This window comes from Phaethon aethereus (assembly GCF_964289735.1).
Source record: "Phaethon aethereus genome assembly, chromosome: 1".
Lineage (NCBI taxonomy): Eukaryota > Metazoa > Chordata > Aves > Phaethontiformes > Phaethontidae > Phaethon > Phaethon aethereus.
Window position 1 is genome coordinate 156,443,325 of NC_138575.1, and position 23,476 is coordinate 156,466,800.

Sequence of the window (23,476 nt, forward strand, 5' to 3'; positions counted from 1 at the left end):
TACATTCATGTTGCCCACTAAAAGGTGCCTCCTGATGATGGTAAAATAAAGTGAATGACACTATTAAAAAAAAAAAACAAAACATTCTCACACACTTTCTTTTTCTCTGCTGCTCTCAAGCTTAGGTCAGTCAACATCAAGGCTATTTGGGAGTGGAGAGGAAGGACCTTTCCAAAACCAAACACCAAAACCACAACCAAACATACATTAAAAAGGAAACTCATAACTGTCAACCTGTTATGTGTGACACCAACAGTACAGCTCAGTGATGAATTCTCTGTGACATGCTCTGAAATTAAAGCATAACAGCAAGTCATAAAGCAACCTGTAGTTCATAACACAATCATTGTTGTCTTGAGATAAGGAACTAAACACAGGGGCTCAATACAACAGTGAACCTTCTAATAAGTACCTAAACACCATGTTTCAAAAATGGAGAGAAAGTAGTGGCTCAGGATCCAACTAAATATAGCACGGGATTGCAGTGACATGAATCAGGATTTGACCAGTTATATTTTTTCCATTTAATTTTCAGATGTTTTGAGGTGGAGGAACAGAGGGGAGGAGGTGGGGCAGCTGGACAGCTCGACCTCCTTTGCCTTTTTAATGATCCAGTGTTAATTCCTAGAGCAGAGAATTCATGATAATAAATAATATTGTCAAATTGAAGAAAAATGAAGGGAAAAAGAAAAAGCAAGGTTCTACAAAGTGGTATTTTCTCCTATATACACTACTGACTGAGTAGATAAGATTAATTTACTAAACTGCAACAGTATTATTATTATTATATCAGATGGTAGTTTGAATAGTATACAAGTAAAGTGAAGATTAACCACTCTTACCTCTCAGTTAAAAGTATTTGAAGCTAGAAAGTGTATATTGTGGAGGAAGAATTTGACTGCAACCAATGGATACCAGTTTAAAGTTACAGCCATTTAAAGGGATACACAAGGGACTAAATACTCCCCTCTGGCTAAAAAAGCACGAGCTGTATCCAAGTGCTGGTGGCTTGGACAGCCTGTAACTCAGGTAGCATTTTCAATAGGACAAAGAACTTTGGATATTAAGTTACAAATCTCATCTAGTGTTTGTATTCAATATAAAAAAACTAGTACAGGAAATTAATGCAAAATATAATGTTGCAATGTGTCCAGTGACGATGGAACAGGAACACACCTCAAACTGACAGAATTGCTGTCAGCATGTCCAGTCCTGAGCCTTCAAAGGGCAGTGAGGCAAGACAGAGTAGATACTTTTAATAAATCTGCTTTCTCTTTGTACTTTCTTGGAGATCTCATATGGGCACAAATGTATACAAGATTATGCATCTTTGTTCTTAAATGAAATGCACTTCAGCACTCTCCTCAACCTGCTACAGGAGCCTCCTTCATACAACACCCACAGAAACAGTTCCCTATCCCAAGGGGAAAACCCCCAACACTGATAAGGTCAGGCAACGATTGATGAATCTGACCTTTACCACCTGATTTGCATGTATGGCAACCAGACCTCTACGGATTACCTTTGATCTCTACATTTCCTCATGTGCTAGCAGCTGCCTCAGGGGCAAGTTCTTCATTGGCTGACTGTTTAGCACACATGAGATGTATTTCCTGGCTGTACTGTCCAATGGCCCCCTCTCCCCTTGCTGACAGCTACAAAATGAAGACGACATAAATAAGTCCCTAAAAAGCAACACTACCTTGGGTAAAATACTGGGATGGAAAGAAATAGCTTCAAACATTTCATTCTGCATTTATTCGAAAAACAGTGCCTACAATTCCAACAGCCTTCCAACAGGACATGATAACAGATTAGAGTCACAGAATCATAGAATAGTTTGAGTTGGAAGGAACCTTTTAAGGTCATCTAACCCAATCCCCCTGCAACAAGCAGGGACATCTTCAACTAAGTCAGGTTGCTCAGAGCCCCGTCCAACCTGACCTGGAATGCTTCCAGGGATGGAGCATCTACCACTTCTCTGGGCAACCTGTGCCAGTGTTTCACCACCCTCCTTGTGAAAACTTTCTTCCTTATACCTAGTGGAAATCTGCCCTCTTTTAGTTTAAAACCATTACCCCTTGTCCTATCGCTACAGGCCCTGCTAAAAAGTCTGTCCCCATCTTATAAGCCCCATTTAAGTACTGGGAGGCTGCAAGAGAGTGTCCCTGGAGCCTTCTCTTCTCCAGGCTGAACAACCCCAACTCTCTCAGCCTGTCCTCATAGGAAAGGTATTCCATCCCTCGGATCATTTCGGTGGCCCTCCTCTGGACCCTCTGCAACAGGCCCATGTCTTTCCTGTGCTGAGGGCTCCAGAGCTGGACACAGGACTCCAGGTGGGGTCTCAGCAGAGAGGAGTAGAGGGGCAGAACCTGCTCCCTCGACCTGCTGGCCATGCTGCTTTGGAGGCAGCCCAGGCGACAGTTGGCCTTTTGGGCTGGGAGCGCACATGGCCGCAGTCTCACATTACAAACAGCTACATCTGTTTACATCACATTACAAACAGTTACCTCCTATCTCTCAGTGAAATACATTTCAGCTAGCAAGATTTATTTTTGTCTTTGCTATCTATCAGAGGACAGAACAGTGAGTTTCCACAGCTAAGCTGATGCATGACAAGTCACCACGTTGTCCGAGCCAGGGAAACATGACGACAAGCAAAAGTGGGATAAAATCAGAAACTGGTCTTGCTTAATTAAGTTTTCATTGATAGCCTTCTGGGATCTACATATACCTTATATCCTTTTCTTTCTATTTTCTCTTCAGGAAACATTTTGAAGTCATCAATGAGGAAACCTCCACTGGCCTTTATGACAGTTTTCCAGGAATCAGAATTTGCACAGGTCTCAATTAAAGGACCATGTTGTCACCTTTTAGCTCACATCTTTAAAAAAATAAAAATGTCATTGTCTATATTGCAAAGTAAATCCAGAAGAAATATGTATCTAAAAGTAATTCATGAGGGTACACAAAGTGTTATTTTCTCTTCCAGCTAAAAATTGTGGCATAAGAGAAGCTGCCTGTAGCTCCTATTAGCATTATCCCGGCTCGTGCTACACGTTAGACATGGCCCATGAAACACTCTAACCTCAAGGCAAAGTAATTCCTAATATCAAATGCTCACACAAAGGCAGTTCAGGACTGTGAAAAATACTTCCCTCCAACCTCAATTTCCATCTTCACTTTGTCAAATGTTATTAAAGATAGCAGTAATGTCATGGTTCAAAAACTATTGCTTACAAGAATATTTTCCTTTCTCTGCCACAAAACTCTATTTATTACTCCCACTCCAAAAGAGAAAGCATAGAGTTACTGTTTATGTAGTCAAGGAAATTCTGCCTTAAAAAGTGCTGACTGCCTAGAATGTGGGCAAATTTACCAGAAGTTATTGCAAGTAATATAGATAATTCAAACACTACCTGCAAAAATCCATAGAGGTACCCCTGCTTACTGCAACTTTAATATCAATGACCTATTTACCCCAAGTTATCAGAAGGTAGTTAGAACCTTCAGAAGAAGACAGCTTGTAATAAAGAGAGATTAAATCAAACAACATTCAAATGATGGAGGCTGAACAATAATTTTGGATATAAACCTGGGTAGGAATACTTAATGAGTTTTTATTAGATTTGGTTTCTTGGAAACACTGGCAGGGGGAATTTTAGAAGTGCCTTGTATAACCCCAGTTTTTCTTATTAATGTCAACAACAACAGAGCATTAAGTATTTCTGAAAAATCCCCACATCACATGAGCTTCTCACAATACAAGAGGTTTTATAGATGAACTTCTCTGTTCTAATTTGTTTATCAGTTTAGGGATAGTTCATGAAAGGCAGGTCCTGCTTGACCAACCTGATCTCCTTCTATGACCAGGTGACCCACCTAGTGGATGAGGGGAAGGCTGTGGATGTTGTCTACCTGGACTTTAGTAAAGCCTTTGACAGCGTCTCACACAGCATTCTCCTGGAGAAACTGGTGGCTCATGGCTCAGACAGGTTTACTCTTCACTGGGTGAGGAACTGGCTGGATGGCCGAGCCCAGAGAGTTGTGGTGAATGGCGTTAAATCCGGCTGGCGGCCAGTCACAAGCGGTGTTCCCCAGGGCTGGGTTCTGGGGCCGGTCTTGTTCAATATCTTTATTGATGACCTGGATGAGGGGATCAAGTAAGTTTGCGGATGACACTGAATTAGACAGGAACGTTGATCTGCTTGAGGGTAGGAAGGCTCTGCAGAGGGATCTGGACAGGCTGGAACGATGGGCCAAGGTCAGTTGTATGAGGTTTAACAAGGTCGAGTCCTGGGTCACAACAACCCCATGCAACGCTACAGGCTTGGGGAGGAATGGCTGGAGAGCTGCCCAGCAGAAAAGGACCTGGGAGTGTTGGTTGACAGATGGCTGAACATGAGCCGGCAGTGTGCCCAGGTGGCCAAGGCGGCTAACAGTGTCCTGGCCTGTATCAGGAATAGTGTGGCCAGCAGGAGTAGGGAAGTGATCGTGCCCCTGTACTCAGCACTGGTGAGGCCGCACCTCGAATCCTGTGTTCAGTTTTGGGCCCCTCACTACAAGAAGGATGTTGAGGTGCTGGAGCATGTCCAGAGAAGAGCAACGAAGCTGGTGAGGGGTCTGGAGCACAAGTCTTATGAGGAGCGGCTGAGGGAACTGGGGTTGTTTAGTCTGGAGAAGAGGAGGCTGAGGGGAGACCTTATCGCTCTCTACAACTACCTGAAAGGGGGTTGTAGCGAGGTGGGTGTTGGTCTCTTCTCCCAAGCAACTGGTGATAGGACAAGAAGAAATGGCCTCAAGTTGCTCCAGGGGAGGTTTAGATTGGATATTAGGAAAAATTTCTTCACCGAGAGGGTGGTCAAGCATTGGAACAGGCTTCCCAGGGAGGTGCTGGAGTCGCCATCTCTGGAAGTGTTCAAAAAACGTGGGGATGTGGTACTTCAGGACATGGTTTAGGGGACACGGTGGTGCTGGATTAATGGTTGGACTTGATGATCTTGAAAGTCCTTTCCAACCTTAGTGAGTGAGTACACACAGAATCCAAAGGATACACAGGCTTCAAAAGTATATACATTGAACAGATCAAGGTGATACGAGAGATTAAATATCACCTTCTGGAAATTTTGTCCTTTATTTTGCCAAGTACAGTGACAATGTTTAGAATGGGATACTCCTACCAAACATAACTGATGACTGTGGTTAGGTAAGAAATACTCTTTTAAGCACTAAGAACAGCAAATCAGATTTACACGTTACATTTACATTTACTGGACCTAACTGCACTTGGAATAGAAAAGCTGAGAAAATGGACATTCCAAGCATGACAAAGGCTGTATCTCTACTATTAAATCAAATGGACCTGGGAAAGCTCTAGGCATTGAACACAGCTGGTATGGAAGAGACCTTGTTTAGTCTAGTAAATACTTTTAACCTCTACAATGTGACAGCTGGATACAAACTGGTCCCTGGGACTTTCCAGCTTCAAAACCATGCTGGGAAATTATCTGGAAGGAATCTAGATGGCACATGCCAAAGTCATACCAGAGGACATTCTAACACTTTGCTAGCACAGATGATTGTGATCCAGCACCCAGGAAGACTCCTGGACATCTCTTTCTGTTTTTTTTTAAGCAGGTGTAGCTTCAGAGGCCATCAGAATCCTAAGAGATTACCAGACAAGATCTGGTACAGATCAATGTTAAAACTGAAGTTACAGATTGGAAGAAGCAACCACAGGACAAAGTAAAAATAATTCCAGATTCCAGACAAAGGTTTTGGTGAATCCCATGCCATTTACAGAAGGTCAGATAGTGTCCACAGTACTACTTTCAGATACATGACATTACATCATAGTTAGCATAGCCACTAACTTAAAATCATACTACTGTAACTCACTATGCTGAAGATAATTAGAAGATTAACCCCTCTGCTGCTGAAGACTCTTTGCTTGTGGTGCCACTCTAATTTAATATGGCACACTCGTATATTCCACAAAATATAATTCAGCATGATGGCTTTGATTTATGAGATTCTAAATGCAATGAGTCTTAGGTTATTAAAAAAAACACAAAAGCAATATCCAAAACCCCCCTTTGTTTCATTAAAGTTGTTGTAGCAATTCAAAAGCACAACACACGTTTATGAGGGACAGAATATTTTTGGGAAAGAATCTCTCTAGAAATTCTTTCCAATTTGGTGTGATGCAACTAGAGTCTATACAGGAAAACCTTCAAGAGTCACCTGTTCTGATTTCAAATAAAGGCTGAAACTTAGGAATTCAGAAATGAGATGAAGGGAAGGAAGGTATCACTAATTCTGAACTGAATAAAAAAAATCATTTTCCATTTAATTTCTAATTTGGTATAGGATATTATTTACCCTATTTTTTATAAAATGAAGCACCTGTGCTAGATGGGATAATATCTGTATATTTCAGAAAGAGATCATATGTAACCACGCAAGACTGAAACAATAGCTCTAAGGTGTAAACTATCACATTAGTCTTTGTGGATGCTACTTAACCTGCTGATTATGCTTTAGCATAAACAATTAAGCACTAAAGCATTCCTAACTATAATAACTAATTACTACATTATGAAATCTATCTAACAGTCTAGTGAAATACCCCTCTGAGAGAAAACAGGCATTGATCTGACTTTTTTCTAGAAGAGGAGACATCTGGACACAAGTCCTCAAAAGCCCAAGAGGGCTCTAATCAGTATCACACTGATTAAAAGCCCTGCTTCTTGTCCCTGACCCAGTGTAGGTATACAGATCCAGAACAGTGTTCCCAGCTATTACCTTCAAGCAGAGATAGATATTTCCCTACAAGGTGATCTTAGCTAACTATTTTGAATGACAAAATTTAGGCTACGCTCTTTCCTTTAATATTTCCTACTGTCTAGCTACACAGCTTTCCACACAAAATACTTCTGGGACTAGGACCTAGAGGACAAGTTGAGCACGAGATAATAATGTGCCCTGGCAGCAAAGAGGGCCATAGAATTCTTGGAGTGCATTACCAACAGGCCTAGGCACTGGTGAGAGCCCACCACTGGTGAGGTAACACAGAATCACAGAATAATTAAGGTTGGAAAAGACCTTTAAGATCAAGTCCAACCATCAACCCAACACCACCATGCCCACCAGTTGCAGGCTCACCAGTAAAAGACAGACATGGACATACTGGAGTGAGTCCTGTAAAGGGGCTACGAAGACGATGAATGGACTGGAGCATCTGTTATACAAAGAGAAGTTGAGGGAGTTGGGATTCTTCAGCCTTGAGAAGATAAGGCTGAGGCAGGTTTTACCAATGTGTGTAAACACCTGATGAGGGGAGTAGAGAAGATGGAGACAGACTCTTCTCAGTGGTGCTCAGTGAAAGGACAAAAGACAATAGGCACAAACTGAAACACAGGAAATTCTGTTTAAACCTAATGATTTTTTTTTTTCTATGCAGGCTGCCCAACGAGTTTGTGGACCTTCCATCCTTGGAGATACGGTCCTGGGCAAGCTCCTATAGCTGGCTCTGCTCTGAGCAGGGGGACTGGACTAGACAGTCTCTCAAAATGATTTCATGAAAGCTATTATCAAGTCTTTAAAAATATTTTTCCCATCATTTTACCTGTAAAATTGAAATATCATTACAAGTATGCTAAAAAATGCTGATCTACTTGCCATGACCTATTAAAAACATAAGCATTTTAAAATTATACAAATGGATTAGAAAACTGTAATTCAGACTGTGAACTGTTTTTGCAGTACTGTTTTAAAAAGCAGTATTTAAAGAGCAACTGGGAGAAAGAACAGCATTAATAGCCTGGTGTAAAACTAGAGGCTGTGATCCTAGGAATGGAAGCACAACATGAACAAAGCTGTTCTCTACAAAGGCTGAATGCCATATCTTTTACTATATTGGGTAAACTCTGTTTCAAATAGTCAAAGTTGTTTAGATAAATATTAAATTGGCCTCATTTTGATCACGTATGCAAACATTTATTTATGAATACTGAGTGTAATTGAGTGAATACTTGTTTTTAAGAAGGAGTTTTTGATAAGATTTCCTGCAAACTCAATCCTTACCAGAAAGTGACAAGGAGAAGAGAAAAGAAATTACCCGAATATCCCATTTGGGACTGAGTGCTTATCAGAGATATAAGCTCCTGACCACAGAGAAGAGATAGGAGAGACTTGACATTGATGTTTATACTGCATTCTCACTGAAGACTTAAAATGCTTCACTACATGCCTTCTAAAAATCCTGAGCACAAAACAATGTCAAGAAACAAACACACACAACATATGCTTTCATTTATATGATTTGTAGCAATATATTGCATTTATACAGCAGTTTCAGACCTTATGGTATTACATTCTGTTTCCTTTTCAAGCACACAATGCATTGGATTGCTTTACTTACTAGTAGCAGTAGCAGGACAATATCAGGATTATCACATGCACAGGCTACATGCATTGATGTCCAAAAATCCTCATCTTGATGATTTACATTCACTCCTCTGTCAATTAGAATTTCGGCAGCAAATGCATTATCGTAGCGAGCACACTAGAAGAAAGAAGAGCAGATTAGGGATGGTGTTTTACTCAGTATACAATTGAATTTATTGCATACAATTTTTGCTCCATTTAACAGTTAAATTGAGCAGATGATGCACTGTAGTTAAAATGCTGTGTTTGTAGGGAAAAACAGCTGATGAACCTATACAATAGTTTTGTGGAGACTACAAGATCCATGTGCATGATTCACGGAATCCCTTATTCCTTGTAAAAAAGCACTACATGAAATCTGCTGAAATCTACATTAAAGATGAGGCTTTCTTTCTGTTCAATACTGTCATTCCAAATCAGTGCCCAGGCATCAGTGCATGATGATCACATCACAAGTAGTGGCATCTAAGTGTATGCACACCCACACATACATATGTCCACATGTACATGAACTTCTGCCTTTTATGCAGTTCATAGCAATAATAGATGCCTCTCCATACCCCCTCCTATTTCCAATCCACTAGCTATACTGATTCGTATTCAAGTGTCTCTGACAGATAAATACTCTGCACACTAAGGGTATGTTGAGGGCAAGGGGCGGGAGAGGTTGCACACGTGTGTGTTCATATACTTTGTTTTGTTTGATGATGGAGGTCACTAATTTTGGCAGAGAAGAAGAAACTGGCTTAGCCATTGTTTAGAGCTTACTATTCTGTCACATCTGTGACTTTTTATGGATGTGCTTATGGATAATACTTTAAAAGATAATCTGGGCACCTAGGTTAAGATCCTAACTCTGGCCTAACACACAATTTCAGTAACTCTTTAGAGAAGGATCCTCTCTCCTTCCCCACTGGAGACTAATTTTCTGTATTAGATGCTTAGATGCCTTGAATACAATCCTTAATATCTATGCCTCTTCCAATAGTTAAAGCTGTGTAATATTTCCCTGTCCTAAAAAGCACACATGTACACAGAGAGTACAAATACAGTGAAATCTGCAGATAAATTGCAAGTGAGGGTTACATAATTATGTTGTTATGTCTATATTGCATGTGAAACAACACCATGGCATCCGGTTTGCTGATCTGCATTAATTTGGATGGAAGCCAGGACACTGGAGGAAAAGGGAAGAAGGAAAAGTGCTTAACTGGATTTCACTGTGAAGCCAAGACATAGCTGAGATATTCAACTGAATGTAGGAGCTGCATGTGCTACAGCGATCATAAATACAGATAACTCAGAAGATGAAAATTAAACTCCATAAGGCTAAAAAAAGCAGTACTGCTTTAAATGATTTTCAAACATACTGAGCATTAAATTATAGAACAGAAATTAAGTTCTGATGTATTTTCTTTAGCTTGTAACTTATCTGATGGGTCTAGAAACAGACAGAAGTTTTTTGTTGCATCAGTATCATTCATTATATCAGTAGTATAACTTACATTGAGCTGTTCAATGCTCAAATTTTAACAAATCAGAGATAAGACATTTTATAATACAGATCAACATAATCTCATACCAATCATATTTTCAAGGCATTGTTAAGCAAAAAACTTTCTAGAGGCCTTCCATACAAAACAAAAGTGACAGATGTCACTGAGCCATTTTGTGTATTAATAATAGATATAGAGCCTTTTGGCATTAGTTACCAGTTTGAAAACAGACTGGATTTGTAGTAGGAATTTAATTGCCACTGCTCCTGGATTCTTGTTTAATGGATTTTGTGAAGTGATTGGGCAATCTCAGTCAAAGTTCCGGGAGAAAATTGGCACTCATATACTTTATTACTAGGGTGGTTTTGGTGATTGCGTGCATGAATTGACAGGACACTATGTCCTTCCCACTGACTGGGTGACTCAGGCAAGGACTCTCTTTTTTGGTACTTCTGCTCTCATGGAGTCTAATAAGAGTTCAGTGAATATCTTTGAAGCTCCCTGAAGCTCCATGGATTCCCTGAGATTCAACCATATTGGGATATGTCTACAGAGGTAGCAACAGAATCTGTATGAAGTGTCACATTTGATTTTTTAGAAATATATCATATTTTGGAAGTTAACAGAAATGGAAAAAGGAAAAGGAATTATATCATGAATCAGATTTTAAGTAAAATGTGAAGATAAATACATCTTCCATTCATTCTGGAATAAAAACATTTACCGTACAACTGGAAAGAATAAACACTGATCAGGCTCACCTTTGGAGAAAGCAGATTACATAGAATTATAGTGGTAAAACTAGTACTTAGAATGAATTTGAGTGGTTTTAAAAATACAATAAAGATGCATGCTAAATTGCTATTTTGAGCTCTTGCAGGAAATAAACTTGGCTTATCTATTTCCCTGTATCATGACTTTCCTCTCCTATCTGTACTGCTCCCAAATCAGGGTCAAATCCTCTGAAATCACGTTTTTCTCTATCTCCGATAGTATCAGCATTTTCCTGTAAATTAATTATGAGTACTTATAAGTAACTAACTAAACTGAGGCAGTAGGTTACACACAGTTCTCTACTTCAAATTTCTTACTGCAGGAAGCTTTCCCTCCTTTTGAAGCGTATCTGTGCCTGTGAAGTAGCGGGCACCAGTGGAGAGATAATGAATGTGACAGTGAATGGGGACGTAATGCAGAAGATCAAGAAACATAAAAACGACACAGTTCAACTGCAGATTTTATCTGCAGTTAAAAAGTGTGCATCAGCTGAACTAGACAAAGCAACATAAAATCCTTAAAGATGGATCTTTCTTTCTTCTATTCTAAAATGCCAGTGAGAGAGATGTCACATCAGGCACACTGAAGATATAGATTGTCTCCTAGGGCTTTCAGCACAGGGTAAGGTTTGGGATGCCTCAGTTTTGGGAGTCCCGAAGATATCTTTTATGGGTTGCATTTTTAAAGAGTGGTTGAGCACATTTGCAGCAGGCAAATAGTTGGAGGAGAGAAAAGAGGATTTGCAGTTTCTCTGTTCCAACTCATTATTGCACCCTTACCTACACTTCTATTTCCCAAAGTCCTTGGTAAGCAGCGTGGCCATGGAAGATGAAAAACAGATTAATTACACGAGGGAAACACTACAACTTGCAAGAGCATGGTGGCAGGTGTGCTGGAATTCAGTAATGTTACAGGATCCTTTTTTTTTTTTGTTAAGAAATCTCTCTATTTTGAGTACAAACTATGAGAATCTTAATGTGACTGTCCTAAAATGAAACAGTCTGCCAGTAGAGTTTCCACTAGATGTTATGTCTTTGTGGTGGTGAAGTCACATTTATTTTATCAGCATAGTGCAACAAAGTTGGATGCAAATATCTTAACATAGTTTCACATTGAATAGAAAGCATGTCTGCAATTGAAGCATCACAAACAAAAGTGAAGGATCATAAGACTGAGGAATTTATTATGAGTTTGCCATTGGCTTCAGCAAAGACAAAATTTTACCTCTGCAGTATTTTCTTTCTGTCTGCCTGTCAGTCCTTCCTCCACATGCACTTACATCTTGCTTCTCTTTTGGTCATTGTATACAAACTGTTTTATCTTCCAGTTACTTAATCTAAATTGCTATGCAAATAATGATAACCTAAATATAGATAGTGTGTTGATTATACAGATATAGAAAATTGGTACAAGAAAATACACACAAAAACAAAAGGAAAAATGTTACATCATGGTGTTTTTCATATAGGACCTATGAATCTCTGAACCATATATTTCTATCTTCAGAATCAAGCAATATTTCCTTTATTCTTTCTTACTGCACTGTTACCATTCCTATGACATGATCCACCCTTTCATAAGCAATTTGAAAATGACCATTTCTTCCACATGCATAGCTGGATGCAATCATAACCGCAGTGGAGGGCAGTGTAGACAAAAAATTATTGCTAAACCTTTCTTTTTGTTAATATGCCCAATCTGCTACTCAGTATCTTACCATATTTATCCACAGTCACTAAGACTAATCTTCAATCACTCTTACCAGATGGAGCAAGGAGCCTCCTGAGGAAACAAGCATATGAGGGTCTGCACCATCCTTCAATAGCCGTAGCACTGAAATATCAAAGAAAAGAGGAACAGGAATTAATGCAGCAATATACCTAATTCTGAGCTGTTAATAGGCTGATTCTTCACCATTTTCATTAAGAGATTTAATAATATATGCAAACCTCTCAGATAACATTTGCAAAACTATCATGTCAGCATTTCTCATCTCATCTATTTCAATGGCTAAGCCTGGAAGCAAAGGACCTTTGATAATGATGTTAAATATGAACAGTATCAAGGACTTCTCAAGCAGACAGATGAGCCTGTCAGTTCTGTACATAGGAGAGGGGAGGGGAGAGGTGAAGGAGAGACTCCGTCTCAAGGTCGCAATCACCTGATTAGTTCATTTGGGAGCAAAATCACAGTCAACTGGTTTTATTTTACTTTGTATAGTTCCCATGAGATTTGTTGGCTTTTTCAATAAATAATTGAAACTAGTGTTCATAACTTATACCACTTGAAATTAATCATCATACCAAAGCTAAACGGTCTACACTCAATTTAACCTTTCCAGTGGATTGTCAGATCACTGACGCAGCATAATTCTTAAAATTATATTTGGAGTCAAACTCCACTCCCCGTTACATGTATCAAACTCCTTTGAAATGAAAACAGGCTTATAAATGCAAGCAAAATTACAATCCTTCATATTGGTGCTCATTCAGGTGTGAAAATTCAGCGCTTTTTCCCCATGGTCTTTATTGCCTTTATAACCTTTTCACTCAGAATTAAAGCATTGACTAACTCATGCTACCAGTGTTCATTCCTGGAACAGAATTGCACAGTAACAATGCCAGGCATTGTCAGGGGAATCCACGCCAGCATTGAATCCCTGTCTTCACTAAAACTGGTATGAAGAACCCTTTTAAAAGGCCTCCTCCAGGAGAAAAACTGCCAATAATGTTTCCTGTGTAGGAACACAGCTGATTGTGCCTCCATCATTTGGAAATCCAGATTTCAATTCCTAGTTAAGATTCCTGGACAGAGTTGTGCAACGGTCTGGAAAGAAATTTTAAGCTCTCAGTACCCCAGAAATTTGCTCCACTGCAGTACCTGTCCTATAAGAGGGCCATAAATTTGTCTTAAGGCTCTTCCAACTTCTGTGAATCTGTCCAGAGACTCATGTACACCATCTCTTCCATACCCATGCATTTTTTGTATGTGTTTTCTTTCTCTCTGGAATATCTTGCAACTCCATTTTTACTGTACATTTAAACTTCTTAACAATATTCAAACATTCAGTTGACCTATTTGAAAGGGGTCAGTTTTCTTTTTTAATATTGTCAAATTACACAAGCAATGTTTTCTGAATGTGTTGAATGGTTTTGACCAGGTGCCCTAGAAAAATTCAGCCTAAGAAAGAAAATCTGGCTAAATGCCTGCAAGCCTGTAAAATTAAAGTGAAAGACTTGGCATCATCATCACTAAACACTTCACACACAGTAAACACACTGGTATATTAGACAAATATTTATAGTAGTTATACAAACCCATTTAATCTTTTGTTCTTTTTTAAACTTTGAGAATCAAACGTTAGTCCAAACCATTGTATGTATTCATACTTCATGAATAGTTCCATGCTACCTATTTCTCCTCACCAAAGATTTGCTTCATTTAATTTACATAACTGTAAAAGGTGTTTTATGTTCTGGCAAATGCCACTTTGAAAGTTAACTACTATTAGAAGTCACTGTTGCCCCCAGTGTGTCTGCCAAAAGTAGAAGTGGAACAGTAAGTAACATGGAATAAATGAACTGTGCAACAACTGCCAAGCAAGATGAAAAACACTGAAGCAGAGTGGGAGGGTGGAGAAATATTTACAAATTTTCATAACCTCGGGAAAATAGATGAACAACAAAAATTTCTTTCTGTTCTGAGATCCACAAATCCAATACTAAAGAACACAATTGTCCTCATCCAGACAGACACCATTAAAAATAAAGGTTCAGAAATAAGTTCCTCCTTCTTTTAATACCTAAATTGCTGACCACTTATGGAGAGGTTTTCTGTACCTCAGGTTTTAATGAGTAAAGACCTTATTGTAAATCCTCCCTCCTTAAATAGGTGTGCAACTATACTCTCCTCAAGAGTTAGTATTGCCATTTCTTTAGCAAGCCGGAAAATATGAATTCCGTATCACAGAAGATTTCTGAAGGCTCCGAAAGAAATTTCATTCTGCCAATCCCATCAGGATTTCACCTGAATAAATTAACACTCCAAGTTGTTCCCCTTTCTCCATTCCTGCTTTTCAGGTGAAAAAAAAAAAAAAATTCCACTCATTTCAGCCTCTCAATATGGTGTTTTTATGCAGCGTTCTTTCTTATAGACTCTGTGTGTAGGCTAAAAATGTGAACTGTGGTTTGGTTCCACCTGCAAAGATAATCTCATTTGCAAGTATGGGAATTAAGGCAGATAGTCCTTAAAAGTATGATTCACGGAAATTATTAAACTACCATAATTCTGTTCTCAAGGAAGCTTTAACTGATGACATTGGTGAGAGTACACAATTCTTCAAAAATGCTGTCTTTATGGTGTATTCTCACAGACTGCACTGATGTCGAAAGGGGGAAGGCACGTCATCCACCGCATGGCCCACTCTTCCCTTGTGCCAGCTCTCCCTACCTATGCAGCTGCACATTGAGCTGGTCCCGTAAGTTGTCTTCCCCCCCCCCACGACCCCTTTTCTGTCTCCTGGCAGGATTAGTTTTCAGTCCCATCAATGTGGCTGATTGCATAGCCCCATAAACACCAGCACAGAGGATACAAATGCACACATCACGTGGAGGCAGAGCAAGCTTGCCGTGTTTTGGTGGCAGAAGTCTTACATTGACTAAGGCTGATAATGAAATAACATCCTCAGTCTGTGTTTCTACAAGATGGGATAAGCTGATTAAGGAGTCCCCCAGAAGAGTTTGTTCCCTTCCCCCATTTGCAATAGGACTTACACATCCTTTACCTCTGGCTACTTCTGCATCCAGGAACTGACTCTAATGGCACAAAATAATCCCAGCAAAAACAAAATGCAGATTTGGGTCATTGAGATGAACTCAATCATTAAGAGTCTTGGGATCACCAAAACTGTCTTTTCGGTATGTCCTTCTAATCAAGGACAGAGGATGAAGACCTCTCTCTTTTGGCAGGACCAGGACACACGGGAAGGTCAGAGGGTTGGGAAACAGCATTTTTAAAAATATTCCACAAGAATTTCATCTAGAGCCTAAAATAGTAACCAAGTGACAGAAAGAGCCTGTGGCTACTTGGGTATAGAAAATACTGACAAGTTATTGAATCTCTTCCTTCCACCAAACCCCCAAAGACTTGGTTCTTATAGAATATGAGATTGCAATATGCAATTGCGTATTTGCAATTGCAATCTTCTCATATGCAAAATGAAGTAATGCCTTTCCAGATCCATTTAGCAACACCTTGTTGTTGAAACTAAAAAATGGCAAACCATTTCTAGATCTGAGATTGAAATTCATAAGAATGAATAATTTTGCCTTGCTTTCTTCCCCTGGCAGAAAAGCAGACCAAGATTACAGGATAAAGAATTAATACATAAACCGTGATCTTAAAATAGAATATTAAATAATTATGACTGTAAACAAATGATCAAGTCACATACAAAAAATAAGGGTAAGTGGATAAAAGCTGAGTAGTTCTTTTCTTTGTCTAGTTTATTTTTCCTCATTATTACATGTAGCTTAATCAGTGCTTCAGGAGTTTCACATCACAAAGACTACCAGGCCAAGATATGCAAACTCTTCTTTCAACTGGGCAAAAGTCTTTGTTCTGAATCACGATTATGTGCTACATTCCTCTGCATATAAAGACAAGTAAAAAACATTCATTTTTCCTTAAATTCATCACCCATGCAAAACACAATAAAAAAGAAAATAAAGAAAAGATCACAGAAGCAAAATCTGCCCTCCCTACTACACAATTCACTTAAGTCATTCACTTAAGACTTTCCTAGTTAATAGGAAAATCTTCACCTTATGTTCAATTTTTCCTTTTGATAGAATTACTCTAGTTACTGATAGTACTTAAGGATGAATTACCCTAATGAAGATAGAAGGTCATAGATAAATATATTCCAGAAATGTTATATATCTCTTAATTAATGCAATTTTAAAGGAAGTTTTCACAAGACTTTCTTTTACAACTTGTTTTATTTGTAATCTTTCATGGAAGAGAAGTCTACAGAAAAGATGAGGAAACTGAAAACAGGCTTTTAGGCAGGAAGCTGACCTTTACTTGGAAAAAAATGAGAATAAAATTTTCGTTAAACTCTTAAGCACTGCCTTTGTGTGTATCAACATGTCCATCCATTCTCTGATGTCTTTTAGATTTGCACACAAAATTATCAACCAGTTAGGACAGAATTTCACACCTAATTTCATATCTAATAAAGGTATTTTAGAAAGCATTGAAGTTATAAAGTCTCAGCAGTAAAGAAAGATAATAATGAAAGTAGCTTTTTACATATACTTGATGTTACAATTTTAACTAAAAGATTCAGGTGATCTGAATAGCTTTCCACATTCCATTGACTGTATTGACTAGATTACAATTTGTTATGTATCCTTATAATCCAGTAAAGACGGTATTGTTGTGCCTGTCTTGTATTGATTTTGCTTATGGGACTAGGGCTGTAAGGCTTACTTTGTCTGAGCTTGTCTTGGCTTGCTTGGAGCTTTGTTTTAACTTTTTTAGCTGTTATAGCAACTGGCTAATGACAAAGTGACAATTACCTAACATGTTTTAGTTTCATTTAGCTTTGTGTAACTGTGCTGTGTAATGTGTTAAGAATTTATATATATACAGCAATAACTAGCACTTACACTGTGTTGCACTGAGTAGCATCTAGCTACTTTGAGGTGTAGAACTATGTACAACCTTATATGCTGTAGACAAAAGGAGTACAGATATGAAGTGACAGCAGAGCCTGGAAGATGAATTCAGAGTGTCCAGGGCTATCAATAACTCACCAGTCATCAGCTACTGATGGTAATGCAAACTTAGGAGCTGGGCAATGTTGCATTCACAGCAAACCCAGTTTTAGTTGTAACATTGAAGACAAAAAAAATGCCTAACATATGTAAAACTTAACCATTGGCCATCTGCTGTGCTGGATAGAGTAACAGTATACGTCTCTATTAATCGTCCCTCCGGGGAGTAGCAGCTAGCTAGTGTGAACTTTGTTCCTGTTAACATCTATTTTTGTTCTCTTTAGTTTAGCAGGAATAACTCTAGCTGGAAGGCTTTACTTGTTCATTATGTGCAGAAACATGACTTACTGCAGAAGCGTAGCGAAGACCGTGCTGTTGCTGGAATGGATTATCCCATTCTCCTCCTGCCTCAGGCTGCATGCTTCTGCCATTTGCTTCTCGCTGGCACAAGGCAATGATTAGTTTTCAGCTACATCAACAATATGGGAATGTGGCACTGGGTTATGGGTGTGAATAGGGAAAATGGGCTAGCCAGCACTTTCAGCAACAGCTGAAAGCAGTTTGGGCATAAACTGACCACAGAATTGAACCACTCGGCAACAGAAGTGATGCTGAAGGAAGAGAAATAGCATACCTCCACCCCTTCCATTTCCACCAGTTCAGGAAGTGTCATATTTTGCCCTTTACTCCCTCCGTAGTCAGACCTTTGGTCCAACGCTGGCATCTTAAACTCTGTATAGATGCACCACTTAGAATTCTTACCGCCTTCATGCCTCTTTAGTACTCCTTTCTTATTCCTCAGTAGTCACTCTGTCCTTTCAGCTTGTACCAAAGGTACTTATGAGGAACCTGCTATGCAACTCAGCTGCATATGAGAACAGGTGAATGTCAGTCTCTGGTAAGTTATTCTTAATCAGAACAGTAAATGAAATCAAGCAAGATGTCAGAAATTTTTAGTTAATGCAGTCTTAGAAAAATATTTACCTCACACCTTTGTTATAATTAGTTTAAATTTCAAAATCCAAGTACCACTGTTGGCAATTTAATCATTCTTTTAAGTTGTCTTGTTTACCTAACGAACACATTTACAGCAGCGATACTGTCACCACATCATTACTAGTTCAATAGCTGATGCTTTCTTTCAAAACAAGCTCTACCCATCAGTTGGCAGTGCTTATTCAGAGCAGTTATGCCCTGAATGGGCTTTTCAAACAATTGATTTGTAATCCAATGGTTTTTGCCATCCTTGAAATATTTGCAGCGATCACTGGCAACATCTGTCAAATGTGTTCAAATCTCATGTTCTCATTTTCTGAAGAAGTCTTGGAAATAAATTCCCACCTTTGCTGCATAAAGATTTAAGACAACAAATCATAAAGGAAATAGCCAGAATATTTGGACAGCTAAGTGTTATGCCATTCACAGAACGCAGAAATGAAGAAAATTACTTTTCCCATACTGTCTGAATTTGAGAATACTAGCTTTGCATATCCAAGCTATACTGTCCACTGTTTGAAGAGAGCACTGATGAGGATGGGGCTGGTGCTTCCATCGTCCCTGGCAGAGCTCCCATAGTTTATAATTCTTTCAGAAATCAGATTATCATGACTCCAAAGCAGCCAGGCCATTGATTCCCTGCTGCATTTAAAAGTGTGATGTGAATTGTCAGGCTGATCCCTGAGCTCCATTCAACACAGCATTACTTTTAAAAGAAACAAACCAAACCACCAATGAAACAGACTGACAGAAATATTCCTACAGCCCCAGACAACATCTCTCCCAGCTTTAACGTTAGGCCCAGGTCAAAACACACGCTACTTCTATCCCGTGCTCTCTTTGTGGAGAAATCAGTCAGACCCCAGGCTTGGAAGCAGTTGATGGACTTGATCACTCCACTGTGAGAGCGCACTTCAAGCAGCACAGGTAGGCACATAACAAGATAGGTCCCTTCCTTTCTGCCTGGTCCTCTGCTCCTTTCCCACCAGGCCTTGCACCCTCAACTGATACATCCATGCCCAGGCATTCAGCGGCTCTGAGAGCTTCCTGCCAACGCACCCGTCGCTCTGGATGTCGAGGGCACAGCCCTCCTGTTATCTGGGCTACCCTGAACTGGAAAACCACATCAAAAATAACAGTTATGTCTCTGGGACACACAGACACTAAAGTCAAACTCCAATAAGATCTGTGAGGAGGGTTACAGTTCCCTCAGTGGGTCAGGTATTTCTATCACTGTAGACGTATCCAGAATAATTTATGAGTTAGGGGGTACCATTATTCAATAACTGTTAAATTAAAAACTTCTTCTTCGGGCGAATTCCTCCTCTTTCATTTCATTTTTATACACATGAAATTTAATGCAGTCTATGCCTCCACTGCAAAATATTAAGGCCACAGATCTAATGGCCTAAAAAATGCTAGTGTGTGCCTCTTACAGTGCCCAAGCACAGTGATATAGATTAACTTCTTACACAAAAGTGACAATGGGTAGCCGTCAAATGTGACACACCTGAGTTAAGTTGTGATATGACAGGCAGAGCACCTCTGTTTTTAAGACTCTGAAAAGACAGATACTCATATGGAAAAGCAGTGCAGACTCTAAAATGATTTCAGAGGAAGACGATTTAAAAATAAGTGGGTCCCTACCTAATAACGATGTCTGACTTTTCTTCTTTTGTAGGATATTTATTCCTGAAGTCTTCTTTTCTTTCTTTTTCAGTTCACAGTATCCAACTCCTTCCTGCTTTATAATTACTCTTTCAAATAGGAGGACCCTAATTTACATGATTTACTTGCAAATACAGGCACTGACGATATCTACAGTGATGTGGGAAAACGGTGGTGTAAATCACAGTAATTTAGAGAAGATCGGAAGCAGCCATTCAGTTCAATGGCCCAAAGATATTGCTCCAAGGGGCGCACCCAGGGTCACTAGGCAATGATGGTGATCTCTTGTTTTGCCTCCTTTTTGAGTTAGCTTCAAGAGCTAGAGCTTTGGCCAGGTCACGAAGAGAAAACTGCTGTGATAAGGTCTGTCGTACTTGTTTATAAAGCTGTGATTTTACCTCACAGTATATATTACAGAGCTGTTGCTAAAATGATTCAACACCACCTCACAAAATAACACATGCTTAGCTAAAAATATTGTTTCTATTATCATAGCTGATAACACAGCCCTGACCGAATTTTGAATTTCTATTAGTGAGATAACATTACAATAAAAACAAAGCTTTTTAAAGTTTACCATGAGATGAATGCTCTAAAATTAACCTTAGGGGAAAGTACAGTAAACTCAAATATGGTTTTTCTCAAAGCTTTCACTTCCAACTAACTTATGTAATTTATTTATTTATTTCAGGGTTAAAAAGACAAAAAAAAAAAAAAAAAAAAAAAAGGAACCTAATATCTTAGCATTTAGGTCACCTATTGCATTCTGTATACATATTTTATCCATTTCCCATGTGTGGGTTCTCCTGGAGGTCCTGACAAAGGTGACTAAAAACAGCAAGAACATCAGCAGTGGGCTACAGTAGGTTATTACAAAAGCTCACACCCTGTTGGGTTCACCTTAGAAATATGTGTCAATTTGAAAGGTCTTAAAATTACTGGTGTAATTTTAGGCTAACTTACCTGTTACAGACACACCCGAATGTACATTCAAATGGTTGTAGAATTGAATAAAAGTTTCAGATCTTCACAATATTTTATTAAACATGTTAAATTTATTTCAGACTTCACAACTTTCCCATCCTATAGTCATTAAATGATAAATACTAAAACACACATCAGCAAAATAACTTATTCTGTGGTCAGTAGCTTAATTTGAAAACCGTTGCCATCCCATGCTTTTCCCTAGTGTAACAGTAAAAGTTAAAAAATTTGCATACAACACAAATTTTCTGCTGAATAGGCTGTACATCCCCTCTGTTTCATCCACCATTTATGTTGATCCTATGCCAACGTTACTTAATGGGCATAAATCAAATTACTGCTGGCTTACATGCCAGATGAAGCAGGACTCGGTCCCTCTTTTAACTGTCACACCATGCAAAGCAAGTTTATGCCAGCTGGTTTAGAAGCCTCCTAAGCAAGTCATTACGATTTGTATTAGAGATCTTCAAGGATAACAGGCTATTATCCTGCTTAGCAGCTGCTAAATGGTACTAATTACCAGCTGTAGACCACTGGCTGTTAGATTCTCCGTGTACAGTGGAATTCCCAGGGTGTGCACAAGGAAGCAAACTTAAACCAGGCAGTATGGAACAAACTAAGGACATTAGCTATCCATGCATTAATGCAAAATAATAGTGCATGTGGCATATGAGTGACCAGAGCTATGAAGGAAGTGTCTGGTTCCAGGAATATCTAACCATTTGATAAATGCGGCTCAGGCACCCCCTTTCACAGGGTGTAGTCTGTGGCAGTGTATGTTGCCATGAGCTGGTACAGGGAGCTAAACCAGCTGAAGGCTAACCTCATGAAAGCTGGTTTAGCTCCCTGGCTCACTTCAAGATGAGCATAAAGAAGGAGGACAAAAGGAGAAACAGAGCAGGACTAAAAGGAAAGCAACCAATGGCAACCCTAATTTCAGTTTTAAACTGTGTTAGAAACATATATTGCAAGTGTCATTTAGTATTGTATGTATCCTTAGGCTACTGTCAGTGGCTCCAAGATCCCTAGTATTCCTCTTCCTTTCTTTGCATCAACACCATCAGCTGTGCAACAGGTAGGTGAATGGGTTCAGAGAGATACCAACCTAGTGATTCTGTGTGATTCTGTGTGATTGTGTTGATTTTGAGGAGTGGTTCATTCTCTCTTGGATCAGTTTGTTTGAACTGACTTCCTCTGCAGCCACACAGTTGCTAAACCTGATACGAAGAGCATGCAGCGAGAGTAGTGGTAGGAACAGGATCATAAAAATATGAACAAAAATTTCTGAATTAGAAATTATAACATTGGCATAATATCCAATGAGCATAGAAGTATACCAGCGTAATCAAACATCTTATTGATATAACTTGATTCTCTAGTGAGAAATGCACTGAACTCACAGAAGTACCTCCCTAATCATGTAACTTCATCCTCATGACAGTGAGCAGTATGATTTCAATTAAAATGGTGTGACTGGAGTGATAGAATTCTTTTTTAGGCAAATCATGACACATACAGGGCCACTATAGGGTGTAATCAATATAATATACCCAAACTTTTAATAAGCAGACAACTATAACTACAGAAACAAAGAATACAGAACTGGTGGATTTTAAAAAACATCATTATAAGTGTTCCAAATAAAGATTATTGCATGCTTCATTTGGCAGATATCATTATCCAAAAGATTTTTTATTCATCAGCTAAATACAACCTACATATTTCTTTGATTTTATTTACACCTGCCATGCTATATCTACTAAATCCATGCCACTTCCTTCCCAAATTTGGTATTTATGTGTTGCAGACACTCTGTAGATTAATATGGCTACAATGTGATTCCCCTTAAAATAATCTGTGTTCTAATTTGATCATTAAGTAGGTGCTGGAGGAAGGTGACCAGGTCACAATGTACTGTCATTCATTGATAATACTTACCCTTACCGTATAGGGTAGCTCTCAGATTTCTACTCACAAATCGCATCAATCAGCCTGCTAGTTTTCCTTGTTTTTTTCCCTCTCCAGACTTCATACTCTCTTTCAGATGGTTGAGCAATAGCACACCAGTTCACTAAGGCATTCTAGGAGAGCAAGCCTGCAAGTCAGTTCCTGCACCCCAAAACCAGTACGATGCTCTTTACTGCTAGCTTTTCACTTAAAGATCTTATATCCAGTTTGGGTGACAACAACAGTTGTCAGGGCCCTGAGAGTACTGAGGACCTCCCTGCCCTGCCCATCCCTGGGTCTCCCCCACCCTGCCCATGGCCCAGGACACTATGTCAGCCGCCCAGGGCCATCAGCTCCTGCCTCAGTGACAGCCCAGCTGCCCAC

General features: G+C 39.2%; 1 protein-coding gene across 1 annotated transcript in view; it reads right to left on the reverse strand.

The window, feature by feature from the left end:
- The window catches only part of MYO16 (myosin XVI), a gene marked incomplete at both ends in the record, with an annotated part of 338,331 nt that overhangs the window by 273,211 nt on the left and 41,644 nt on the right, over positions 1-23,476 (reverse strand). The window contains 2 exon segments of the mRNA XM_082013934.1: positions 8,423-8,566; positions 12,481-12,551. Of these exon segments, the coding sequence (XP_081870060.1) occupies positions 8,423-8,566; positions 12,481-12,551 (215 nt within the window).